At 52.4% G+C, this 27412-nt stretch overlaps 2 protein-coding genes across 2 annotated transcripts in view; both read right to left on the bottom strand.

Annotated features, from left to right (window-relative positions):
• The window catches only part of LOC144165863 (uncharacterized), a 47431-nt gene extending 20748 nt beyond the window's left edge, over positions 1-26683 (bottom strand). Inside the window, exons 1-9 of the mRNA XM_077695623.1 lie at positions 26610-26683; positions 23074-23142; positions 19833-19972; positions 19441-19504; positions 18683-18837; positions 13660-13760; positions 7161-7315; positions 5184-5506; positions 1674-1831 (exon numbers count right to left, since the gene is read on the bottom strand). Of these exons, the coding sequence (XP_077551749.1) occupies positions 1674-1831; positions 5184-5506; positions 7161-7315; positions 13660-13760; positions 18683-18837; positions 19441-19504; positions 19833-19972; positions 23074-23142; positions 26610-26665 (1221 nt within the window). The 5' untranslated portion in view covers positions 26666-26683. The remainder of the gene's footprint in view (positions 1-1673; positions 1832-5183; positions 5507-7160; positions 7316-13659; positions 13761-18682; positions 18838-19440; positions 19505-19832; positions 19973-23073; positions 23143-26609) is intronic.
• LOC144165818 (uncharacterized) lies at positions 14540-16822 on the bottom strand. Its single transcript, XM_077695597.1, has 2 exons — positions 16748-16822; positions 14540-16501 (listed from the first exon to the last, which is right to left on the bottom strand). Exons 1-2 carry the CDS (start codon positions 16820-16822, stop codon positions 14540-14542), a joined length of 2037 nt encoding a protein of 678 aa, XP_077551723.1.
• Positions 26684-27412: the final 729 nt, after the last annotated feature.

Here is a 27412-nt window from a genome sequence, read left to right as displayed (position 1 = left end):
CCACCCTACACTTTCCTGTACACGTGGCAGCATCCCTCCTCCCCAGGTGCTTTTTTCATGGCTCCCCTCTCCTGTTTTGCCCACCCACAGTGTTCACCCTGCCACCCTCCCCTAGTGTGGTAAATGACAGAGTGCGGCAGTGGAGGGGGAGGCCTGGGCAGGTTCCCCCGTCGGGAGCCAAAAGACGTCCCCAGCAGCACAGGGGACAAGCAGGGCACAACACCCCTCCCTGTGGCTACTCATCCCCTGCCGGCTGTTCTCTGCTCCAACTCCACCCTGTCCACCCCCAGTTCCAGTTCAACCCTGCACTCTGGGTGACCCTGTCCCTTCCACACTCTCCCTATCCCTCTCCCTCTCTCTCTCTGTGTTCAGGGCAGAGGGCGGGTGCAGCGTTTCCCCCCTGCACTGGGGGCTCAGAACGAGCACCAGCTGTACACCCTCCCCAGCCGCTGGCCAGCTGCTGGCTGCCCCCCACCGGGTGGCTCAGAAGGGTACTCCCTGCCCGCCCCCCACACCAGGGTTGAGCACCTTGAGCACATGCCCAAGCGGCAGCAGAGGCCCCTCCCCCCTACTCAGTAATCCCCGTAGTGCTGGGCCCCCTCAACAGCAAAGCCCTGCCTGCACCACTGTCATGTGGTAAGAAGAGCCCATACCCGAAGGGGGATTGGCCCCAGAAGAAGATGTCAGAAAAGATGAAGACAAAGAAAAATCAGCCTACGGGATGGTGAGAAGGATTTTGAAGTGACCAATGGAGAAGAAACACAGGGTAATCGAAGAGGACGAGGAGGTAGCTTGTTCAGCGAATGGGAGCCGCACACGATAGAATGCGAGGTGAAGAGGAAGAGAACAAAGTTGGAGTAGGGGGAGTGGAACGGGTTCTTTGGAGGAACGGTGTGAAGTTTGGGCCGTGCCTGCACACCGCACCAGCGGCATCGCACCGTCTGGCAGCGGGCAGCTCAAGACCACCGATTACCAGCAGCTTCGCTCTGTTGGCCTCCTGCGGACCGGCGGCATCGCACCGCCGGCGACCCGTCGAGCCGTGCCCCACGACGCACCAGCGGCATCGCACCGTCTGGCAGCGGGCAGCTCCGGACCACCTATGACCAACAGCTTCGCCCTGCTGGCCTCCTGCTGAGCCGCGCTGCTCAGCGAAGCCGAGTCATCGCACAGCGGGCAGCGCCGGACCATGACGCACCAGAACGGGCCATCGCGACGTTCGGCGATGTTCGGCGACGCGTAAGCCAACCGACCCACTGGGCCACGTCATCTGCATCGCACCGTGGTACCGGCGGTAGGATTTGTTTGAATGTGACAGATACAGTTAATGTGTTATAGTGACTTTAGGAGTAGATTTTTGATAGCGTGAGGTTATGCTTGTTTATTTTGGGTATAGTGTGATATGCTTGTGAGTTTATTATGATTTCGTTCATTTGAGTGGTTTTGTGCTGTAAATATAGTGTGTTGCCATCGAATGAATCAACTTGAGCCTCATTTCTAGGCCGCGTGAGACGCATGACAACCACACACCCTGCACTCCCCTCCAGCAGGAGCCCTCAAGGGCTTAGACATGACCAAGAGGGTAGCACAACTACCGAGAGAACCCCCCAAAGAAAGCACCGGCGGCCACTTCTGCCCTCCAGTATACAGCACTGGGAGTTGCCCCCCCCACCCACCGCGGCAGGGCGTCCCCGGATGTTGTTGGCCTGCATGTTCTCCCGCATCTCGGCCATGCTGAGCTGCGTCAGCCGGTCCACGGTGGGGCCCCTGCGGCGCCTCCGGGCTGCCGGCCCGGCCGGGGGGGACGCGGCCGGACGACGCCTCCCGCCTGCCCCTGGGCATCGTTCAGGGAAGAGAAGGGGCATGACATCAAAGGTGGGGGGCAGGGGGGATCCCACCAACTGACACACCACACAACAAGGGGCGGCTAGGTACGGGCACGTGAACACACCAAGAGCCCACTCTTCATTCTTACCATATGCAGGGATCCACTTCTGGCCACGGCATCCAGCCACAAGGCCACGCAGGGCTTACATATGGATACACTAACCGGCTCATGGGTCACCCGATATTCCACAACAGCGTCCTGATTTTGAAGACAGCTGGAAAAACGGCACACTCTCCTTTTTTTCTAAATCCCTCTGGTTTAATTGATAGCGTGTATTGCCCAAAAGCAGCCTTTACAGCAGGTGCAAAGGTGTAGGCCAATCCCATTGCTGTTGACAGCCAGTTTAACACTTTCGTGACTGTGCCTATTCCCATCGATAGCATGTTATTGATGAATACAAATTCAAATTTCGGCGATCTCTCAGCGCTTCTGGACAGCTAAACACCATCCAAAGTGTAAAAGAGCAAGTATCTCATCAGTTTCGCTTTGAAGTTTCTGTTCACCACTGCGGGGGAAAATTTTAAAAGTTATTTTGCTGTTGGGCGCATGTAGTTTTGGTTGCGGCATCAACGCTGCTTGCCGATGCTCCATGGGAATGGCAAATTTCAATGGAGTCCGATTAATCTGAGCTGCAATCTCTGGACGATGGTAGCAGCACAGACAGGGAGGATAACTTCGATTCATCAGACTTCAGTACAGGCGGCGAAATTGCGTCAACTCGCCCCGCACTGCCTTGTAGGCTTTAACGCGCCAACGCAACGCAGGCGATGAGGCGCGCAGTAGTGGAGGGCTCCGGATTAATTTTGCCCACCTGGGGATCGTTAACGTGCGCCGAAATCTCGGATACACAGGCGTTTTCTCTTTTCGCCTCCATCATAAAAGCAACCACCGCGGCCGGGAATCGAACCCTCGACCTCAAGTTCAGCAGAGCAACGCCTTAGCCACTGAGCCACCACGGCGGGTAACGGTGAGTTTCGCTTTCTTCTCTGGGCACCCTATAGCAGGCGCGCGTTGTTGTAAACAGATCCGGCCCTGTTCTAAAGGCCACAGCTCTTATCTGCTGACTGTTGACTGTTCAAGCGAGACCACTTGGCACCAACTGCACAGAGAGTCGAGTTTTCTCCACGAAGACGGCCCAGAGTAGACCTTGGCACAGCGCTCCGGACCAGTGCACGGCTGTTCGTGTGTATATTTACATTTTTGTTCGTAAATAACTTTTGGGCTTACACCGCTCATTTTTGCAGCATTGCTTTATAAAGACCTTATGTTTGAATTGTATATTTGAAATTTTTTTATGCGTGCCCTGCGCAAAGTGGCATTGATGTTTCGGGGTTTTTTTCTTTTTGTTACTTTTTTTTTGTTTTGATAATTTTCAATAAAATTCGTAATAAATCTGCTGTTTGAAATTATTACTCTTGGAAAGCCCTATTCTTCCTCTATCATTTGGTATCTTACACTTCAGCATCAATCATTTTTTGTGGCAAGAAAAAAATGTTTCCTGGAACACCCAAGAACAGCCTATTTTTCTGCGGTCACGAAAGTGTTAAGACCACAAGCTTGTCCAGCGAGACTGCAAAGATAGTGGGTGTTGCGGCATTCTACCTTTGCTCAACCTGTCAGTGCAAAGTGCTAGTTCTGCTGCCATGTACATTCGGGTGTTTCTGTCCGATGCCCCCAAGCTGCTGTCGAGCATGGACAGTGTGTGACACGGCAGAGGCGCACTTCCTGACACTTGCATAATTAGTATTGTGCAAGTATTCAACACTGTGGAATAACTTCTCTCAGAGCACTTGTTCTGTCCATTTCCCTTGCATATAGTCCGTGAAAAGCAATGGGAGCCACACCCCAAGGGGCAGTGAGGTCTGTCTTGCAGCTCTTGCCAGAGGACACTACAATTTAGCTCTTGAGCTTCCCTTCCACTTCAAGGGAGAGGGACACGGGCAGACCATTCAGGAACACATTTGTGGGCAACGAGTTCTTGGTGATCACACAACGTCGAATCCTCTCCCCTGCACACATCTAGCCTGTACGCATTCAGAGGTGTTCCAGGCCCCAGTGACCCCACTTGCACACTTGGGGGCTTTGTATGGGGCTTGTGCACAACACTACAAGCCCTAGGCACAGCACTGGGTTTACACTGTTTTTGTCACTGACCCATACAGTGCACTCTCACAGCCCATCTTTGACCTCAACGAAGCGTTGAAAAACAGAGTGGGCACGTCTTTTCTGCAGTGTATCACCAGTGAGTTAGGACATCACACGTGTCCACTGTCAATCTGCACCTCATCTGCAGTGGTGTTGAGTGCGGAATAACAGTGGGCACTTCATCCACCAGCACTCCATGGAACCTGACGTGCCTTTCAGCGGGGATGCCTGCTCTGTTAGGTGGGACCACACGTTCTGGCCAGATGCCTGGGGAATAAAACACAGGCACCCTTGCCAGCCTGTACCTCAGCTTACACATCTCCCTCCTGCTCACAGATGGACAGGTGACAAGGTAAAGTGAAAGACTGTGGGTGACACTGCGTTTTGAAGGGTGCTCACTTTGCCAATAAAAAGTGTGCAGCTCAGTACTGCCCCTGGGGAACACCATTTTCTTGAGAGGAGCTCTGGGAAGTGCTGCCTCGATTCACGCCCAAACTTTTCTGTACGATTCTGTGTGGACAAGCTGGTCAGCCGCGACATCTTCCCAATCAAAGGCTGCCTGGAATTCAGCTATGGGGCATACCACAGTATCGTATAGGGTACCTACTTTAGTGCTGTGTCAGCCCCCTTTTTCAAGCGCTTGCTTGTGCAGAAGGGCCCTGGGAGGAGGGGCACTGCAGGAGCATTCTGAGCACCCCAATGCATGGCAGAAGTTACAGGTTCTGCAACTCTGACAAAGATATCAACGCCATGCTCAGACACGAGCGTGTAAACGTGCAGACTGCTTGACTTGAGCATTAGAATTACACCCCTTCGTGTGGCGTCTGTTCCTCTCCAGCCACCCAATAGCTCACACCCTAAGTGCGGTACTGTATGGGAACCACGTTCTTGTTTCACCAGATCGGCTCAATTCACTAGACCGTGGCCTCGTTTTCCCCCAGTGCACGCTGGCCCCCCTTGCGCATGCCCACAGGGAAGAAAGTAAGAGCTCCCCCACCCCAAACCCGCAGCAGGCACGGTTGGTGGAAACGCAGGCGGGCATCCGATCCCCTGTGCTATATACAATGTGGCCACGCCTGTCTGCCCCTGATGCTGTAACCTCGTGGTGGTGGTTGTGAAGCCCTGTGGGGGGCTCACATGCGACTGGACTCACTTGGTGAGCGGCGCGCGGGAGGGGAGAGACCCGATGGGCCCGCCACGGCCTCCTCCGGGGGCTGCTGCTCCACCGCTGGTGCAGGGGGCACAGCTGCTGCCTCAGCATCCGGCTCAGCCACTGGCTCGGCGTCTGGCTTAGAGGCGGCTGCTGGCAGCCCAGGGTCCACCACAGCCGGCAGAGGGTCCCCCTCGGGGGTCTCCTCGACCACAGCCTCGGAGGGAGGCTCGGGCCAGGGCTCAGCCACGAGCTCGCTTGCCGCTTCCTGGATGGCCGAGTCAGAGCTGGGGCGAAGCAGCGGGGGTGTGCCACCTCGGGAGGACCTGCACGGCCAACAGCAGAAGCAGCAGCCTCCCGGGACTGTGAAAGGGCAGTGTCCTGGGGTAGGGGACATCCGCTGACAGCCCCAGAGTGGCTTGCACAGAGAGGCCATCCCAATGGCACAGTCGCTGCTGGCCACTGGTCCAGTCATCATCATCAGCACCAGCAGCATTGTCTATGCCCACTGCAGGGCAAAATCCTCTCCCATGGATCTCTAATTATCCCTGCCCTGCGCTAACTGCGACCACTTTATCCCCAGCAAGCTTCTTGATGTCATCTGCCTACCACCCCCTGCCACTCGTCTTCTCTAGGTCCCCCAACGGATATCTTGCCTTCACATTACATGCCCATGCCCATTTCTTCTTAATTTCTACTAACATGTCCTTAACACGCATTTGTTGCGACCTGCTCCGCTCGCTTTTTGTCCCTTTACGCTACACCCATCATCTTCCGTTGGCCCAGTCTTAGACCTAGCATAAGCTCGCATGCCCACAAGTGGCAGGCAGAGCAGCAGAGGTGCTGGCGCTTCCAACCTGGCCATCATAGTACGGGATGGCCGAAAACTCCGAAACCACTCTGCACAGCCCAGTTTTTGTTTCCCAAAGACTGCCAAACAGTGCCTGTCACTGAAGCATGCAAAAAATGCGAGGAGTCAAAAAGATTTTAAAAAAAAGCGTGGGTTGGAAGCTGCAGCCACCTGTGCCTTTCCTTCGCACTACCCTGAGCTCCCGGGTGCATGTGGCTGGGTGCAGAGAGCCCCGCATCTTCTCTGGGCCCACAGGCCTCGAGGTTCAGCTGCAAGCTTGGCGTGCAGCCTGTGGGTGTCACTGGTGTGCCAGTGTGTTGGCACGACTGCGTGCAGAGTTGCGCGTCGCAGAGGAACCTAATCGCTGTGCGTTCTCTTCCGTGTGCCATGGTGCAAAGCTAGCCCCTTTGGGAGAGTTCCCCTTCCAGAAGCACCATCTCTGCAGAGGCTCGTCCAATTCCCCTGCAGCCATTCCTTCTTCGTGCGCTTCACCCGATTCCTGCAGCAACGAAATCCCTCCCTGTGTGGATTTCGTAGCTACGTAAAGTGGGTAGCAGGAGCACCCTTTGTGTGGGGGCAGCCCCTGGCTGCTTCACAACACACCGCTACGCATGCAGTTCCCCTGCACCCCTGCATCGTGCCCGTGTCCATGGGGAAGCCCTTTGTCTCTTTGCATTCACCCTTGTAGAAGAAGCCTGCCACCTTCACTGCCGGGTGTGAGGATGCCCACTTGGAAGGCACTACCCCCCCCCACCTGTGCACTGTGGTGGCGTGTCTCTTGGCTCGCTCACACTCACCCCCCCTATCTCCTCTCTCTCTCTCTCTCCCTCCCCTGTGATCCCAGCTTCCTTGGCACGCAAAGGAAAGCGTGGTGGCCACCTTCTTTGCAGCGGCACCCATTCCGGAATGAACGCACGGCACATTTCCCCAGCTCCTCCTCCGCCCACTGCTACCAGGGAGCTGACAAGACCCCACAGAGGTGCGACCGATACCAATGTTTCCAGGTATGACTGCTACCACCACCCACTGCTATGTGTTTGTGCCCCACCACCACCACCGTGGTACACAGGAGGCCCAGCCCCCACCCGCTCAGCTAGCACATGCGAGCGGTCAGTGGGAGGTCCCCTCACCTGGGGGCGATGGGGGACAGGGGCCTGGCCTCTGCCTGCTGGGCACCAGGGGTGGGGGCCTCCTGCTCCTCTCTAGTCCCTCCATCGTCCCGCAGGGCCATCAGCCGCTCCAGCTCCTCCAGGAAGTCATCCCCCTCCGCTGGGATCTCCTCCTGCTGCAGAGGGGAAGAGGGGCATGTTCTGCACAACACTGGCACTGGGGGCACACTCTCCCCGCCCCCACATGCCCTCTCAGGTGACACCAGGGCAGTGGGGGGTGATCATTGGGGCCAGCAAGACGTGCTGTGTGCAATGAGGCAATCCACCTCCAAGTGGCACCACACACAATGGAAGCAGGGAGGGGGCTGCTGCTGCTCCAAGCTCAGGTGCCGACGGGAACGAGTGAACCAGTGCACAGACCAACTTCCCAGTGGTGCTCATATGTGGGGGCACACCAAGTAATGGGGAATTGCCATGTCGGGGCTAACTTTTGTGAGAGCCACACGCACTGGGCATTAGGGAAAGAGGTTGGCAACAGCTAAGGGGTCCTTCTCATTTTTTTGGAGCTGGGCAAACATTCGCAACTTTGCAGGCTTCGCCGTTACCACTGGCTATTCGATTTTCAGCACAGTTACACTACCCAAAATATTCCAAGTCAAACTCTGCAATAACGAAGCCACCAGAGAAAACCAAAAAAAAATCCGCTTGTGCGGGAATTTTGTTGCCGCGAGAATAAAATAAGCGACAGTAAAATAGGCCACAAACGGAAAACTTGTTTCCAGAAGCCAGTTACATTACTTGGTGAGCCTTACCTTGCAGCAGTTTCACAGCTCAGCTCTCACACTACAAGAAGTGCCTCATTGCTACTCGTCGTCATCATGCGCACCCAAGGACAATTGAATCATGTAAACTAGGCTTGTGCTTATAGTAATATGTTAGTTCGAAGCGAATAATCCTTGAGGTCGAATACTTTTGAAGCAAATTCGAATAGTTGTCAGGTGTCCAAAGAAGAAAATTGAACAGTTGAAAGTTATTTATGCTATGCAAAGTTGTTCTATGCAAGAATATTGCATCCAGCGCAGTATGAATTTGGCAATAGCTTTTTCATTTTCTGTGCATTTGGCGCCGTATGTTTTAGCTTCGGCTTGAAACAGTCAGCTACTGAGGTGTCTGTTGCACGCCAGGCTTAGCGACATCTTAGCGACAGCCAGGCTTAGCGACTTCACGCTTTTCCGCGCACAACATTCCTTTTCTTATGCCACGAATACATCCGGATGCCTCTTCAAATACTTCACCAGAGTCGCTGTAGTCCCCCCCCACCCCCCATTGTTGTCTTTAGAGTAGTGTGGCATTTGGGACACTGAGCTTTATGGCTGAGCGGGACCATCACAATAAAGTTTCATATCGGGTTGGCACCCGTGGGCGCGTTGGACTAATTAAAGCAACTGATGCACACTGAACTCTAAGCGTGGAGTGCGATCAACACCTGTTCACTGCAGGCGTGCCAGACGGTATTCACACAAATTCATTAGTTTCGTTGGCTCCCGTTTCGTTGTTTGAAACAACGAAATGGGAGCCCTGACCAACGTGCCCACGTAAGGTGGAACGCTCTGAATGTGGCATAGCTTGCCTTGGCTCCACATGTAGTCAAGATGTCGGTGTGATGTCAACGGCACTGCTGCTTGCCTAACGAAACTGAAACTCCTGATAGTACTTGAATGCAGTTTTAATATCCGTTCACCCCGAATACTTCCAAATATAGGAAATTTCCAATTCGAGTCGAAGCGAATTCGAATACTGTAATATTCGTTCGAATATTCAAAGCACTCGAATATTCGCAAAAGCCCAGTGTAAACACATCCGAAACATCCCATGGGTTCGGCTTCTCTGCACGTTTTTCTCCTTGATCCTCAGCACCGAGCATGCTCAAGCATGCAGAGCAAAGTCCAGCTTGTTCTGTTGACAAACTTTGCCAGACAGCGGCCCCTTGTTGTTGCAATGCTGTCAACAAAACTATGTGAGCACCACCGCTTTGTGGACATCCAGAAAGCCCACAGCCGTCACTGTCTTGTTTTGCACACGTGCGCCATTACAGAGTGGCGTCCTTGCTTTTCAAAATGGTAGAGCGAACTGAAGGCTGTTCCAAACTCGTCGGCGCTGTCCTCCCTTCCTCCACCTGGCCCACCGACTTCGGCAGTGACGGCTGCCTCATCTTGTAGCGATAAAAACTTCCACTTTTGGGCCGGCAGAGGCTTCGTAAAGCAAATGTGCCAATCAACACACACACAACAAATGCACGCCCACTGCTCAGCGTTAGCGGGCAAGCATAGCCAAAGCGGCGCCGTGAGTCCCCATGTGTCGGCCCCTGGTGGTGTTGCTACGATTCTGCCTCCATTGCTGCACACTGCACAGTCTTTTTTTGTAAAGAAATATGGCGGCGGCCATGCAAGTATGCTGTGGCAAAAGTCTAGATGCTTTGAGTCTGAAAGAAATGTATTTGAGCACTTTCTGGACACTGTTAGCCTCAAATGGGTAGGTAAAATGCCGACTGGACTTGCAGCAAATTTTGTTAATGCGGGATTGCTTTCCAAGAACATTTCGTTGCCCTGAGTAATGAAATACACGTGCGTCTATGGATGTTCTTTGGGGATGCGAAAATATTTCGTTAGCACGAAAATTCGTACTCGTGGCATTTTGTTATTGCGGGTTTTGGCTGTATTGCAAATTTCCGAGCAATAAAGCGCTCAAAATTAGCTCTGCCAAACAACCGATGAGCTTCACCACACGGGTGGTCCCTGTGGGCTGGCTTTCCCCCACGAAGCCCAAGCCATGCAAGCAAGCCTAACACACACGTACATCCTGTGCAAGAGAAGTGTGTGCCAACTCAGGTGTAGGTCACATGACATGGAACGCTGCCTGTGTTAAACTTCATCAACCGAAAAAAGGTTCCCATCAATAGAGTGGTACGACTGAGGAGTCTAGCGTAACTGCATGTAGGTGATGCGTGCACCAAGGTCACCGTGCAGGTGACTTCCAGTCATTTACTCAGTTCAAGCATTAGAGTGGCCAGTCAAACACAGAATTGCTGCGTCCACAGCATGTTGAAGAGGAACTCAACCTTCTTCGTGGCAATGTGTGACAGGTTCCATATGTTCCGCTGCACTGCCATCTCGTCTCATGCACTTTTTTTGTGATATTTTCTTTTCAGCACTAGAATGTCCAGAACCCCTCTCTTTTCTTTCTTCGTTTTGTGTAGCTATCTTTGAGAAGCTCTGCCTAACAAACCACAGCAGAGACATCTGTATTCAGAAAAAAAAAAAAAAAAAAAAAAACGTGCTTTGCACTCACTTTTTTGGCACCTGTATTTGGGAATATCTATTTCGATATGCCATCAGCTTTCACTGTTTGCAATCTATTCGCAGTCCCCACATTTCATATTCACAGACCTCTATTTACTTTATTTTTAAATTTCCGTTGCACGTATCAAACGTGCATTGTTTGATGGTGTGAATGCGTGAGAGCACATTTCGTGTTCATTTGAGAGTTGAAGCAAGTCAGTTGGTTTTGGGCCAAGGAGACACAAGGCCTATACCCTCGTAGCCTGTTAGGCTTAATAGCATTAGTTGTCATGATGTCGGTGCAAGAGAGAATTGCAAAGAAGGAAGCCAAGCATACAGTTTGCGCTGCTACAAATGTTCATAACATGTGCTTCCTGCTGCAAAAAAGGTCATTGGTAATATTACATGTGTAGTTGCAGTAACTTCCAGTTTAAGGTGAGCCATTATGGAAACACATACAGTGGAATCTCAGTGATACGAATTCGGTTGATACGAATTTAGTTGTGATACGAATTTTCGAAATTCCCTGGCCAAAATGCATTGTATGCAATGTAAAGAAATTCGGATGGTCCGTACGCATATATCACTCCGGTGCGGGTGATATGAACACACGCGCCGCGAGCAAACGACTGCGGTGTGGACGGGAGGCAGGGGTGCTGGTGCGGCCGTGCGGCCTTGCTTGCGTGCGGGCACAAAAGCATTAGTCTTCCCCCGCGGACAGAAATCCTCCTCGTGGGGTGTTTACAATAGCGGCAGGAGAGGTGCTGCTCCCAACGAATTGAACATTTCGCCCTCTCGACGCTTATTCTTTCTCCCTCCCTTCTTTCATCTCCTGCTACAATTTCTTCTCTCTGTACCTTTCGTTTCCGCTTGGCTGCAGCTTGGGTGCCTCCAGCTTCCTTTTGAATAAACCACGGCAACCAAGCGTTCCCTCTCATTCCTGGCGGTGAATACCCTCGCCATTTTGCCTTCTCCGCATTCCTCGCTTCCCTCTATGCCCCACGCTCTGGCTATCCTGTTGTCGCCTTGCCGTGTTGCCTGCGCCTCTTGCGCATCGATTATGTTGAAGCGTGAACCGCATGGAGCGTTTTCTGGTCACGAAAATGCGCCGCGCACGCCACAGGCGCGTTGATGCCACCACGCGTGCAATATGGTGGCATCACCGGCCACCATGGAGGCCGGCCGCGAAGTGGCGTGGGTAGCTCGACCGACCGCTTCTGACCACTCTTTAAGATGCCACCTAAGGGCCAAATGACGTTGCTTGTGCAGTAAAGAAGCCGATAATGTGGGCGAAAACGAGCATCGTCCGCGCAGCTAGGGAAAGCGCTGACCAAATATCCGCCACCGTGGTAAGCCTAAACATCTCCAGAGGGGCCAGCGGGCTGTCCGGAGCGTTTTCAAACTGCAGCCATGAAGAGCGTGCTTCCCCATTGGCGCAAGTTGGCAGGCTCCTCCCACTGCCGCGCGCGTTGCGCGTCATTTTCTGAGCAAGTAGAATCTGACGCGGGGGCAAAATCGTTGATGTGGGCGTGAAAATAACGCGCGCAGAACGCCGACGTGCAGCAATCACTGCAAAAACACTTGAGTTCATGTGCGCGCGTCCCGTTGGCAATCAGCGCCCATTCTTTCGACGCCCGTGTTCACGATTCAGCCCGGGACCCCGGCGCCAACCTCTGCCTCGGTTGCCACGAACGGCAGTGGGAGGAGCCTCACGACTTGCGACAATGGGGAGACGTCTGCCTCATGGCGGCAACTTCAAAGCGCTCACAGCAGCTGGCTGGGCCACCTCCGCCAGGGCCGTAGCCAGAATTTTTTTTCGGAGGGGGTTACGGGTTTTAGGAAGACGGTAGTTTTGCAGAAAGCAACAGTAAGTATTGCTTATGCGCTGCCTGGAAAAAATTTCGGGAGGGGTTCGAACCCCCAAACCCCCCCTCTGGCTACGGCCCTGACCTCCGCAGATTATATTTGGCACGGATGAAATTTTATAGCGCAGTTTTCTCCCACACTGTCAGCTCCTTTCCTGCATGAGCCATTTAGTTTACACATTGAACTGCGTTTTAATGAAAGCTTAGAAGCGGTCGCTAAAGCTACCTGCACCTCTTCATGGCAAGAGCGAACGCCATGTTGCTGCCACCTATCGCACGTGCGGCACGGTTCCATTTTTTTCTCGTTTTCTGAAGATACGAATTTTCGGGTGATATGAACATTTTTGCTGCCCCTTGAGATTCCTATGACCGAGATTCCACTGTATATGAATTAGTGGTCTAATTGGCCGTGAGACTCTGAACTGAGACATTGTAATGTTTCGTTTCACACACTTTTCACAGCATGGAAGTAGTGGAAACGATGGGTTTCGCGGCACTACATACGCCAGTGTGTTGCACTGTCAACTTTATGAATAGAAATATTAGTGTGCGCGAAGAATGCTGAATCAACACGCATAAAACATGCAATACAGGGTTGTTCATACACGAGCATAAACACGAGCACAAACTGATGATTTCTCTTTCAATGGTGCAAAGGGGGGTGCAGCCATTGCATGCACTTTCTTACCGCCAATAATCATTAGGTCCTACATCACTGTCATGAGTGGCGCACACGTCTTCTCACCCCCTTAATCGAGACAGCCCAGCAGTCATCACACACGCTTCCCTGTTCCTGTATTGGCTGGTCACATTATTTTCCCATCGTGTGGTTATTTTTGAGCCCCCCTCAACAGAACAGTGCATCCTCTGTTGTGGTGGTGATGATAGACTGCTGCCCTTGCTCGCATTTAATTTCAGTACAATCCACTAGCCTGCCAGTGGAGCCATTCTGTGCATCCATCTAGATTTCCAGCAGCCATGAAAGCTGCTACATGGACCAACCTCCTGAGAGACAGTGGGTGGAGTACCGCAGCCAGAAACCCCTGCAGTGCAAGCAACTGTCGAGCTGAACTGGGACGTCATGCGACTCAGACTTCGCAGTCGTCTCCATGTGCACTGCTGAAACAACCCTGCTGCCCCGCCTCTGTACACCCTGCAGAAAACAGTCCACTGAGTAAGGTGGCCCCACCACTGCGAAGGCCCGTTCACATCCCCACTGAGCTGATGGCAGGCCCCTGCAGGCGTCGCAGGGACACCTCCGCTCAGCCAGAGGGCCCCCCTGTTGACTCCCCTCCACCCACGAGAGAGAGGGCCCACCTGGAAGAGGCTGTCCTCCAGCGCCAGGGGGTCCAGCCGCAGGGGGACCTCCTCCCGGAGGGTGATGCGCTCCCGGTCCGCGGTCAGGGTGTCCGCCGGCACTGCAGGGGAAGCAGTTGCGCCAGCCCACATGCTGTCAACAACCAGCAGGCCTCCTTCCTCCGACACACCCACCCCACTTCGAGAGAACAGCAGAGGAGCCAGGCACGCTGCCTTGCATGGCCAATGCCTCCACACGCCCGTGTGCTGTTGCACCAACACGCTGACAAGAGCGCAACAGCACTCTCTACTGGCCCCTCTCTGACAAGCGCTGTGGAAAGTACCGCTCACAGCCTCGACAGTCTTGACAGCGAAGTCAACCACAGGACTCTGGCTCTCCCGTCCCCGAGACAAGGGCCCCTTCGGGGCATGACCAAGTCAGCGGACACTGTCTCGGGGACCAGCTGGGTGCAGCAGCTACAGGGTCGGCGTCGTATGCTGGCAATGAGCGAGTACAAGGGTGCAGTTGCTGGCTTTGCCTCAAAACACGCACTTCACGAAGGGTTCACTGATCCACCAGTGGTGCTCCCATCTCACAGCAAAGTGGATCAAGGCTCTGGTTACTGTGTGCTAGCTTACTATAGGCCGGGTACAGTAGCCTGATGATAGCCGCATCCACCCAGGGTTCGTACAGGCAACAAAAACCAAAATTCAAGGGTTTTCCAGGACTTTCAAGGACCACAAAACACATTTTCAAGGACCCAACATAACGGTTTATTTGTAAATACTTATACAGGAAGAACTTCTCAAGACTGCAAAACTTATTGCACAACACGTAGAACATATTGACTGTATCATATTTAGGAACATATTGCACAACACTTCAGTAGGTGTTCATGATTCATGAAAACTCTTTCATCTTCTCGGTTATTTCTTGGCTGAGGCTTAGGAGCTCTTCCTTCTTCGCTTTAGCTGTTTTCCTGAGGCTGTTTGATTTGACAATGAGGGTAATATCCCCTGTCTCTTCCGCTTTCTCAGCAAAGGTATCTGCTGAAGAAATCAGACCAGCTACCGTTGACACAAGCTTCACCTTCTTCTTCCTCAAGTTTTCAATCTCCTCCTCGACAATGCGCCTTTTCGACTGTCTTGCTCCTTCAAGCTGCTCCTTCTTCTGAGATTCAAGATACGCTTGATAGCGGTGCCTAGCTGCTGACACTGAAATCCTCAACTCTTTGGTAATGGGAACTTGCACGATACCGCCTACCTTGTAGACGGCATCACATATGATCCTCTGCACGACGTAGGAGGCATCCTTCAAGTTCTCGACAGAGACTTGACGGTTTACACTAAAGCCCCTCTCTACGGTGGCCTGACCATGGCTAAGGGTAAGAAGGAGGTGCACCACTTTCCATAGCTCGGTGTGGGACGAATTGAACTTCAGAAGTTCTGCGAAAAATTTGTCCAGCCTGTCTGCGCTCTTATCGAACAGTCTCAGCTTGTGCTTTTCTTCTTGCAGCATCCCAGCGTACTCGGCAAGTACTGAGTCTCGTTGGTGACTATGCAACCTTCTTGCAACAATAAGGGCATCCAGAACTTTCTTGATACCTGACAGGCACTGCTCTGGTTTGGTGCACATCTGCCGGGGGTCCAACGAGGATAAGCCTCTCGCAAAGGTATACTTCAGAGGGCTCTTCTCAAGGATCTTCTTGGTCATGTTCACTAAGAATGTCTTGCACTGCATCTTAAATGCAAATGAATCTTTGGCGCTGACCTTTGAGTCCTTGAGGATTTGTTCGGCTGTGTGGCCGATATCCCCCTTTTCAAGTGCACGGTGGTTGCTTGGGTCTTCAATGTTAATTTTCAACAGGCTTGTGACTGCTGTTGACGCAGACAGAACTGAAAACTTTACAAACTTTGTGAGAAGCACTTTGGCAACAGTTTCAAGGTCCTTTGCCAGAAGGAACACAAGAGGCTTGTCTGCTTGATATTCTGTCAGGAAAGGCGTTACAATCTTTGCAACCCCAAGAGCAAAATGAAGCATTGCTGGAACCAGTGGGTCAGTGGAGAAGTTGCACAAGTTCTGGAACGAGGCACACTTTGGCAGATTCACTTCCTTTCTTCTTGCAGACTCAATGTATTTTTTCACATCAGACCACAAAAACAGGTCTTGCTCAATCACTGGGACATTTTCCACCCAGCGATGGGCAACATACTTGAGGGGAAATGTTGTCTGGCCAGTCACTGCTGTGAAGTCTTCACGTCTCGCTGGAGAGTCCTCGAACAGTGCACTCAGGCTTGACAGTAGTGTGTCCAAGCCCCAGTGGCTGGCAGTCAACCCTGCCCTGAAGGCATTGTGTACAATGTGCAGTCCACAAGTGCCCAAATCTACACACTGCACCTGATAGTTTTGCTGAAGATACTCCTGCAGACCTCTGAAAAACTTCAAGTTCACATTAGGTCCGTCCATGGAAATTTGCAGGACCTTCGACAGCGGCAACTGCTCCAGTGAGTTCAACAGCTTTTCTTGAATGTCATCTGCCGTTGCGTGGCCCATAAAAACGGATGTGAAGTACCTTGTCGTGACTCTTTGAGATGAGTCCCAGTATCGGATGTGAACATCCATTTGCTTTTGATGTAAAAAATCTTTAGCAGACTCATCAAACAGGACGACGTAACAGTCGGCTTTCTCTATCTCCTGTTGCAAAGACGAAGAAAAATAAGGCCCAAGACCATGGCACGCTACGTAGGCGCACTTTTTTTCCCCACAAGCGAAGGCCTTTGCGATCTCACTGTCCGGGAACATTTTTTTGATGAGATCATTTGTGTGCGCTGATGAACTGTAAGAGTAGTGAGACGTCACCACCTTTAAAGTCCACAATTCGTGCACTTTGACTGCTGAGTTCAAATCCGATGGCTATGTTGGGACCGCGGGGACGGGTCGGGCACTCGCGCATGGCACCACGTAACTCTGCAAGGAGGCACCACCTACTGTCTTCACGTTCGCATTGTGCTTCGCACTTTGCTGGTGGCTTTTTAGCGCGGATTCGCCCATTGACGAAATGTCAAACGTTCTTCCGCACAGTCGGCATTTGGCGCGATTTGCGCTCGCTGGGTCTGGCGAAACCCAGTCCTTATACGGGTCCTTGCTCAGCCACGACTGCTGAAAGGTGCACTTCCCGGGCATGATGAACTTCAACTGCCACTACGACCACCATTTGCCGCATAAAAACAAGCACAGAAGAAGCAAATGAGGCGCTGTAAGCAATGTGCGCGCACACGCAAGATGGCGACGAAAAGGCGGATTGCATTGGATTGAATGAAGACGTGGACTGGATTGACACGTTCTTGCTCCCAATGTTGCCTCATGCTTTTAAGAAATCCGCTAATTGTGTTGTCACTTTGTTGCAATAAATTGAAACGCTTGCTACAGACTTTTTATATTGCTTAAAACTTAAAATAGGAGAGAAAGATTTTAAATTCCTCTAAAAAAAAATCGCCACTGATTACCACCAAGAAAATCAAGGGTTTTCAAGGACTGTTGAAAAATTCCAGGACTTTCAAGGCCTTGAAAATGACATTTCTGAATTCAAGGGTTTTCAAGGATTTCAAGGACCTGTGCGAACCCTGCCACCACAAGAGGTGCTGCTGTGTTACAAGTCAGTAGGACTGCGTACCACATACGTACTTGTGTAAGGTCCCCCACCTCCCACTTTGGGTCAAATGAACCTGAAGACTGGCAGTAAACAAGGACAAAGCCACTGCGTCACCCGATTCCCCAGCGTGACAGCCACCAGATTCTGCACAACTGCCTTTTCACTGACCACAAGCACCACTGCAGCCGATCCCCAGGTCCTGGCCTCGCTTTACAATTACTTCAGCACACTTCAACAGATCCACATTGCCTTCGTGGGGCACGAGGACATACAGTCCAGGTGCAGATACGGAAGATGATTGCATGACATAGTTTGGGGACATGGAACAAACACTTGCCCTGTGGGAGGGTTGCAAGCTGAGCTAGCTGGAAAGACATTCTTGGATAAAACCAGCGCGAACTCAGACAAAGACGAAGGAAGTGTAACACAAGGACAGCCGCTGGTCTAACTGGGCTAGTTGTTAGACCAGCGGCTGCCCTTGTGTTACACTTCCTTCGTCTAGTCTGAGTTCGCGCTGGTTTTATCCAAGAATGTCTTTCCAACTATACTCGGTGACAACTTGAGAACGGCACCGGAAGTTGCCGCTGTGCCTTATCACCGTAGCCGGATGTTTCTCCGCGCGGCGCAAGTAGGGCGTTGCTGGGAATATTTTGAACATGGCGTGAGCCGTTTCCCTGATTTTTTGGACTTAATATGCTTATAAACGACTCCAGTGACGACAAACAAACTGCGTGAGACAAGGCAGACGATATCACGCATTCATAGCAAACCCCTTTCAAAACGCGCGCGCACTGACATAACGGGTCCGGCGCTTTGGCGGAGTGATACACTACATGAGGTGGTGCCGTTCTTGACTTGTAACGGAGTATAGCCATGTGCACTGCCTCTGCTTCGTTATGTCACCTGCCAAACAACAGCGTTTCATGAGCACCACCCTGTTCTTCAAGTGAAGCAATCAGCCAAGGTGTCAGTGGTCACCACTGCAGTGATTAACCCATTCAGTGCAGCCAGGTACAGTATGTGCAAGGCCTCCGTCGACCTGCTTCCACAGACGCATCCAGTCGTTATTCTGCCCCCTCAGCGGCCAACACATCAGCTGCAAACCGAGGCAATGCACAGACATCACGAACAATCTCACTCTCTCAAAGCTGGGTCTGCAAGCACAGGAGGAAAGCTGCGGCACACTCCCCTGTGCTCCACATCCGTGGGGGGGTCACATGTGCCCCCCGGCCCCTCCTCCCCCTCTCCAGAGGCAGCTCTACGAGGCAAGCAGCCTCTGTGCCACCCAGACGGGGCTCTATAAGCAATTAAAAGCAACCACCCCATCCTTCGGCCCCTGCAGCATGAGGTAGCAGTGAAGGAGACACCCCTCCTGCCCCTCACTCACTGACCGGGAGGCAGGCGCTCCACGATGAGCTCCTCGGGCGTCTCCTCCTTGGACAGCACCTTGCCAAAGTGGGCACTGGGGGGCTCTGCTGCCGCCGCACCGAGGGGGGGCACGGGGGAGCCCTTCCTCCTCCTCTTCTCCCCCTTCTTCTGGGGCAGGCTGCAACGGGGGCGAGATTGTGGGGACGGTCACACTTGCAAGAGGCAGCTGGAAATGCGCTTCGCCCCGCGCGCACTGCTTCTAACACAATTCTGGAAACAACGCTCGGTGAAATCGTTTAATCTAGAGGCGTCTTACCAAAGGGATCGCGGATGCAAGTGCACACTTGACGTGCACCGCCTCCAAATAATGTGCACTGGGAAGTTCCCAAGGGAGGCGCATTTTCCCCCCAGCTGTGGCACGCTTGCTTGCAAGTGGCATTTATACCAAGAGATCTGTGAAGCACTGTGCGGAATGCATGCTCCCCGCTTGCTGCTGCTGCTCTCATCTTGGGCACTGATAACCACCCAGAAGGAAACACTCAGCAGGGCATTCCACACCAGGACAGGAAGAGGGAAAGGGGTGCCCCCTGACAGTGACACCCTGTATCATGGTGGGCCAGAGCACACCATCGGAGCCCTGTCCCACCGGCCCTAGAAGGTGCCGCCAACAGGGCACTCCACTGTTAACCCCTGATCCATGCATGGGAGCCCCTTCCACTCTGAGGATAAGTTCCAAGTTCTGCCTCCCCCCCGCCCCTGGGAATAGGAGGAGGCTGCTCACTCGACATCCTGGTCCCTGGGGCGCTTGCGAGTGGTCAGCAGCCGCAGGCATTCCTCCGCCTTGGCTGCAACAGGGAAAGAGGGGGGCACACGGCAACGGCTGCGGTCAAGAACGAGGCAGGCCACAGGTGAAGGCCGCAGAGCCTACACCGTCCCCTCCAGGGGAGTGGCTACATGGTGTGCCCATTCACTGAGATAACGAGGCGTTAATGCAAAATGGTTGAGCAGTGAAAACAGCAGACGGTCCTCTCCGAGACAGCAGCCCACTCCTCCAGCCGACAAGAAAGAGAAAGACGGGCGGACATCCCCAGGAGAACTTTCCCGCCCTGAGCAGGCCAGCCCAAAGGAGGGAGTGGCACACAGGAGCGGAAGAGCCTCCATGAGCAGCCTCACCCCTGAGGGCGGCGGCCTTCTTGCGGTAGAGCACCCAGAGGCCCGTGAGCAGCTTGGCCGACAGGCGCAGCGAGTAGCGCTCCGAGTACAGGGCCCCGGGCAGGAGGCGGCCACGGGACAGTGACCGCGCAAGCTCCTCCCTGCAATGGAGGGACCGCTCCTTCTTACAAGTCTTTATGGCACCAATGTGCTCCTTGCAGGGCTGGCAATCAGTAACCAGGCCTCGGAGGAACACTTTTGAACGAGGCTGGAGGGCTCCAGAGTGGAGTGGATCTGGAAGGGACCCCCTTCTATTACCCAATGCCTGTGCTGAACAGCTGCGCACGCACCGCTGCAACAAGCACTGGGGCCGGCTAGCCGTTGAACCTGAGTGAGTCACACAAGCCCAAACACCATACGAAAATGCACATTCACACAGTGCAAGCATCACTCCAGCAGTGATGGCCACAGACCACTGCCTCAGAGGGAGGTGCACCTGGAAAGGACCTTCAGGGGCCCCAAGGCCTCCGAACACTTCCAACTAAAGTGGAAACCACTTTTTGGCAGGCCAGACCAGAGCAACGCCCTTGCTGTGTCAGAGGCGCAGGTCTGGCCAGCTGGGGGCGACGGTGCTTGTGCTGTGGCGCGAGCCTAACCTGGGCATCATGAGGGGCACTTGGTTGGCTTACGGTAGATTGGGAAGTGAAGCCCCACAAAAATGGTTGCCACCAGGACAGTCCTTCCCTTGCTTCCCCAAAGACTATGAGGCTGCACATAATGACTTCACCACGAACTCCAGAAAACAAAGTGCCGCATTTCTTTGTAAATCATTAAGCCTTATGCTCGTCTCTCTGCTCGCCCTTCCATTCCCTGCCAACATAAAAGATCGACTCCCCAGCCAAACTCAGTGACTCCCCCAACTGACCTGGAGTTGTGCCCAGGGAATGATGACAAATGGGCCAGCACAGTACTGCTACCTAGGAGAAGGTGTAGGGAATGTCGCACCTCTGGCCAGTGCAACGATCCCTACAGGTGACAGCCAATGGTGTTGTAAAGCCAGCCAAATTTTGGCCTCTGGCTATCCCATACCTACCCATGTGCTGGCAGCAAGAGGGAACTACAGTGTAGACCCCTTGTAGCGTATGTTGCGGGAGCCGCAAAAATCCGCACTATAAACAAACATGCGCCAATCCAATCAATCACCATCTACCTTTCAACCATTCATTGTTTACCGTCGCTTGAACGAAGGCCTCTTAAAAATAGCGGCTCGGTCTTTACTTCCGTCTTTTTTCCCCCACATTAGACACTACTGCAGGGCTTACAAGCTGCTGCAGTCTTACAAACCGCCAGCGCGGTATTAACTTCTTTGTGTTTGCGTTTTCAAGAAGCCCGTTTACGTTTCATGCTGCAGGACAATGCGATAACGCAAGCACGATTTTCTTTCTTTTTTTTTTTTTTTTTCCGCACCCCAACTCGCATTCGCCATACCGAAGGCCAACATACTATAGATAAGTGGCAGTACAAATAAGTGGCACCAACGTACAGATAAGCGGCACTACCTGCAACCCTTAACGTACAGGTAGTGGAAACCTTCAGCATTGCGGCTTGCTATCTCCAGCTATTCGAAAAGGGAAAGGGTGCTTGCTATGTACACAACGTCACAGCAGAAACAACTTACTGCATGAGCAGGGGGGAGGGGGGAAAGGAAGTGCTTGCTTCTGAGGTGCTTCAACCAAGGCTGTGGTTAACAAGTGGATGCAAATGCGGGACACGCCAACTAAATGATGCCTATCGTTTTCTTTTCAATGTCGAAGTTAGAGAAAAGCAGGGAGTGCAAACTGCTTGGAATGGCTGATTCTATTTTTGTTTTTCTTTCTCGTGACCCCAAAACGATGCCCCAGCTGCGCTGCTCGAATGGCCAACCATGTTTTAAGTGGTATGCTTATGCATTGACTTTTATGGGAGGCCTACCGGTGGTCAGGAAAATGCGCATCATATCTGGTCCCACACTATAAGCGGTTACGTTATAAATGGTCTGCACTATTTTGACAGCACATGCACTCCAATTATGAAACATTAGACCAGCATGCCTGCAGTACCAAGGCAGGCTGTTGGGTAAAGTCAACTAGTCAACGCTTGCGTCTCTTGATCAATGACACATGTTCAGTGAAGGTTGCTACAAAACATTTGGTTTGCATCTACAGATTTCTAGTTCCCTGTTATGCTTAGAAAAATGCTCAAACAAGCTCCACAAACCTGCCTTCACCGTTAATAATATTTCGCGGCATCACAAACGGTAGTACAGAAAAAGGTCGCGGGTGCAAATTCCTAACTGTTTCCCCGCTGTAACAAAGACCCTGCTTTACTGCTCCACTATTGTTGGACGTGACTGGGCTCCCGATCTGGTGATATTTCTTTAGGCAGTCTAAAATACTCCCTGTGCTAAAGCTACGGCACGCTGAACCTCAAACTGTAATGACCCGCACAACCATCACAAAGTATGGAAGGAAGCCAGGCAAGGCACGTTGTTGGGCATGTTGGTAAGTCTACAACCATGCTGCTGCGTTTGGCACGTGCGCAGTAGTTTCATTCACGCAGCCGTTTAAGTACAGCGCGTCTCGCCAACATGCCCAACAACGCACCTTTCCTGGCTTGGCTTAAAAGAGTGAATGAAATCAGGGACATGGTATACTGCCACTGTCCACACGAGTTTTGGTGGTCTTAGCTTTCGTACTCCGGCCTTCAAGGGGCCATGAAAGCAAAACACAACCATGTTCACTTTGAAAAAACTAGCCCCTGATAACTCAGTTCTGTTGCAGCCACAAAAGACATTTTTGTAAATTCAGGAAGCATTGAAGCACCCTCAAAGCTCGCGCTACCCTCCATTGGCAGGAGTGATCGTTTATGGACCAACATAAAAAGTGATACAATCAATCAGAATTAGCTAGGGGCCCCCCACAATTGCCCAACCATGTTGTGGCTTAGGTAAGCGGCAGCCAATGGCACAAACAACATCCTGTGATGTCACCGAGAAATTACCAGACTGTGGCTGGGGTGTTGCCACTGCTTCACATGTTTTCTTTAATGTGTCAAATACTTGCTTGAAGCTTGGGATGACATTGGGGCCATCTTTATCTGCACAAAGTAGTCCTCGTGAGGGAACAAAGTGGCATTTCGTCCTCATGGCCCCCTTGAGACTGAGAGCACATGTGGCCTGTTTAACTGTCACAGCTACAGCAGCAGCAGTGGGGTATGTGCTCACGCGAGATCGGCCAGGGAGACGGACAGGAGTGAGGAGTTCTTGATCTTCTTGGGCGTGGTGGCAGCCAGCCTGCAGGGCGGAGAAGGAGAGGTCACATGTCTGCTCCAAGAAAAGACGTACTGTGCGGCCTAAGAAGCCGCAACAGCGCAGCTTCAAGCTCTATGGGACTGCAACAACAGATTGGCCCATTACAAGACTCACTTCACTGAAGCTCGGCCCATCTCGACAGCTGCATTGGTGCTTCCATTTAATGCACCTGCTTGGCGGGCAAACACGGAGAAAGGCGTGTTGTGCAGCGACATAAGCATGCCATGCGTCCGTTCGCGACAGTTTGGCCGTGAATGCAAGCCACTTCGAGTTCAGAATGCTCAAGGAATGACAAGAACGCTTTGTGAGGGGCTCACTCGTTAGGGCGAGGCAGAAGAGAAAAAAGTCCTCGGCTGCTGCTGCTGTCCTCTCTGACATGGAGACGACACTTCCCCGCGAGCAGTCATTATAGGCTCCGTGCGCTGGTGTTTCGAGCGTGACCGCAGCGCCGCCGAACAGCGGCGCCATCAAAAATCGGATGTTGGTCACCCCGAAAGAGCGGCTTACCGGGTGGAGATTCCGCAGTCGTTGTGAAAAAGTCGAGCTAGTAGTGCGCATTTCTGTACGTATTGCTGGGTCTATGGCTCCGCAACATTTTAAAAAGGTCGCGAGGAAGCTGACGAAAAAATAGTTTATCTTGGTTTCCTTGAAATGAAGCGGAAAGGCGACAGCGATGAACCCGCACAGTGCGACGGGCAATGTAAACAACGCCGATCGACTTCTGGCCATAAGCGTTCGTTTTCCTATTTTGTGTGAATGTGGTTTATACTCTGGGATCTTGTTTCTGTGCACACCTGCTATCAACTTCGCAGGGGAACTGCGACAGCCGACAGTGCCCGGCGAAACTTGCATAGGCAACGTGAACTTCATCGGGAACAAAAACATTGATTGATTGATTGAGGGGTTTAACGCGCCGACGCAACGCGGGCGATGAGGCGCGCCGTAGTGGAAGGCTCCGGATTAATTTTGACCACCTGGGGATCTTTATCGTGCGCCGAAATCTCGTACACACGGGCGTTTTTGCTTTTCGCCTCCATCAGAAAAGCGGCCGCTGCGGCCGGGAATCGAACCCGCGACCTCGTGCTCAGCAGTGCAACGCCTTAGCCACTGAGCCACCGCGGCGGGTGGGAACAAAAAAAAAAAAAAAAAAAAAAACAGCGCGCCAGCATACACCCCAGTAATCTTACCCGAGTGCTACGGAATATGACGCATAGTAACGGTTGACACGAAACTGCAGTGATCCCACAGGCAACCACCGCAGCTAAACGAATGGGTCATTAATATGCGCATCAATCATCTTGAAGCAGTGTCGATGTCGGTCGTTTTCTTTTTTCATTTTGTCTCTGAGCTCATACTTCCCCGGCATTTTAGCATTACGTGTTGCTTATGCTTTACCAATCTGTATAGGTTATGCCTCTTCTGTATTATGGTGCTCATCGCTGCTTACCCCTTCCTAGGTGTACGCGCGGAGGTTCTGCCCGTGCGGCCTCGGCGGCTGCTTTGACGCAGATATCGCGGCCAACTCCATAAGACCAACATTGCGTTGATTCGGACAGAGCTGGAACACCGGCGTTGATACCGGCGCTAAAATTTGGCAATAGCTTCCCGGTGCTCACAGTTATGAGTTGACGAACATAGCAACTGCATCGGCATGTTTACGCGAGCCGTGGCCCCCGGCCTTGTGCGTGCAGCTTCCCCCGCCTACCTCGCTTAGACTCACTGAACTCATAATAAAGTGCAGAGATGCGTGAGCCGCGTGTTTACAACAGAACTCACAACCATTCACTGTACCCGCCTCTAACTAAAAGTCGCAGCCCAGGGTCACGTCTGTCATGTGCCCAACGCCATTGCTGGAAACATCGGACGGCTCCGTTGCGTTCGCTGGCTCCTCCCGGATGCCGTAAACACGTAACTATCGTTTGCGGTGTGTAGCTGGCGACCACGTTTTGAGGTTTTTTTATATGAAAAAGAAAACGAGCCAATATATCACATCTCTCTAAAACCGTTAAAACGAGCGCGCTGGTTTGAGCAGTCATCGCAGCGTAGCACGGGCGGTACGGGGAAGTGCGCAAGCGATGACAACATCTGATAAATGCCTCCAGTGGCCGTAGATGGCGCTAGTTGTTCAGGCGCTGGTGTCGCCACCATACCAGCGCACGGAGCCTATATTTGGTTGGTTGCAGGGTTAACGCGCCGACGCTACACAGGCGACGAGGCGCGCCGTAGTGCACGGCTCCTACGGATTAATTTTGGCCACCTGCAAGGGATGTTTAACCTGCGCCGAAATCTCGAACACACGGGCGTTTTCGCTTTTCGCCTCCATCACAAAAAGGGGCCGCCGCCGCCGACGCCGGGAAGCGAACCCGCGTCTTTAGGCAGCCCTTGAGCAGTCGTAATACCTCGCCACACACCGACACACGGGCTGACATGCCACGCGCTATTGCAGCCTGCATGGCGCTCAATTGAACAACTGCATAAGCGATAACGCGTTAGAACGCCCTCCGAAACCGTGCTGCCATGCTGAGCGCACTCTCCACCGAGCACAGCAGCGTCTTGGAGGACGCCGCCACAACCGAGCTCTCTTCAGTCGGGGCTTGAAAGGCCGACGTCAGATCTAAGCGGCACTGAAAGCCAGCGCCGCACCGAGGAGGCACCGACACCGGACTACGCTGCACACACCTCCACTGACACAAAGCGCAACAAAAGTAGCCAGGCGCGCGTCGTGTCTTGCACGCATCGAATGCATGGTGGTTGTCTTTGCTGCCGCGGCGTCATGCGGTGGCACCAGAAAAGCCGAAACGGCCGAAACAATCGGGAAACACACAATCTCCACGAAGCAAACACGGCGCCGTTTTGCCTCTCTTATCGCCTGGGTGGAGGCGCCACTGGCTCTGGTTATTTCGACGTCTCCTTGATCACGTTACGCTTTCCCACAATACATCCCGATTATCGACTCAAAGCACCGATAAAACCGTCACACGGTGCCTCCAGAGCAGAATAGTGCGCAAAAAAATTCAAAGCGCAAACAACTCTAACCCGTACTGTAACATCACCAGGGTGACGTCACGCGGTCGAGATGCGCGCGCTGAGTGTCGTCTGCTACGACAACAGCCGAGCGCAGGCGACGACAAAGCTGGCCATAGAACGCGTTTGAGCTGATCGTTTGCCAACTTTTAGCCACTGATGATGGTGAACTTACTTGGAATTATTTCTCGCATTCCGCGCGCTAGATAAGTTTCGCGAGGAAAGATGCACTGCCCCAATTTTTTTGTTTAAATACTGTCGACGCATTTCTCTGCGCCCGATATAGTACTTTGCGAATAAGTGCGTTGGTGCGCTAAATCCAATAATTCGTCTCTAAATGCAAGCAGCGGCGTAGAACAGCTAACGCGGCCACGCAGTACGCATATATCGTATCGCCCTTGCAGCACCTTGAACGTAACACTCACCAGAGCAGCCCGAACTTCCCCCTCCGTCTGTGGAGGATCTGGTGGGCGTAAAACATCTTGGCCTCTGCGCAAGAAAGACCCGCAGGGTTGAAACAAATTACCAAACTCAAGATTATCAACAACACGTACAGAGAAAGAGGGGAGTAGCGAATAACGCCCCAAAAGAAATGCTGCTTTAAAAGTTTTAAAACTTCCCACCTTGTTGCGAAAATTCTTCTCTTTACTTACTCCTCCCCTCCCTCCACCTTCCAATTCCCCCTTCCCCCCCCGATTTCCAGTCCACCCGGCTCCTTGCGAACAAAAGCATTCAGTAACAAAAAAGAAAAAGAAATGTTGAGGCATTTGTTATAACTATTTCATGCCGTCATATTTCTCAAGGCACACTGAAATGCTGCTTTTTAAATTAATCCTCCCACCGGAGCAAAAAACAAAAGAATATCGACGTCTGCCTGTTTACCGCTCTATCATTAGAAAACAGCGCGGAAGACGTGACTGAGGAAGTAACAGACGACACAAGCGCTGTAGTCTGTTACTTCCTTAGCCCCCGTCTTCCGCGCTGTTTTCAAACGATGTGATGTACCAACAAGCCCTTCAGTTCACCCTTTTACCGCTCTATACCTCATTTGTCTTTTGTCGCTTTTTCCTGATTCAAAACATCGCAAATAATGTTCAGGCAAATATCGAATGCAGGTTCGAGAAGGTAAAAAAAAGTTCTTGACTAGAACTGCAACGTTCCTCTGGCGAACCGACAAAGACCGATTCCAAGCTAGTCTTTTGAGAAAATATAAACGTTATTTTCATTT

This window comes from Haemaphysalis longicornis, unplaced genomic scaffold, assembly GCF_048455015.1.
Source record: "Haemaphysalis longicornis isolate Haplotype H1 unplaced genomic scaffold, Haemaphysalis longicornis Haplotype H1 scaffold_15, whole genome shotgun sequence".
Lineage (NCBI taxonomy): Eukaryota > Metazoa > Arthropoda > Arachnida > Ixodida > Ixodidae > Haemaphysalis > Haemaphysalis longicornis.
Note: the sequence above shows the minus strand (reverse complement) of the source record. Positions and strands in the feature narration are given on the sequence as shown.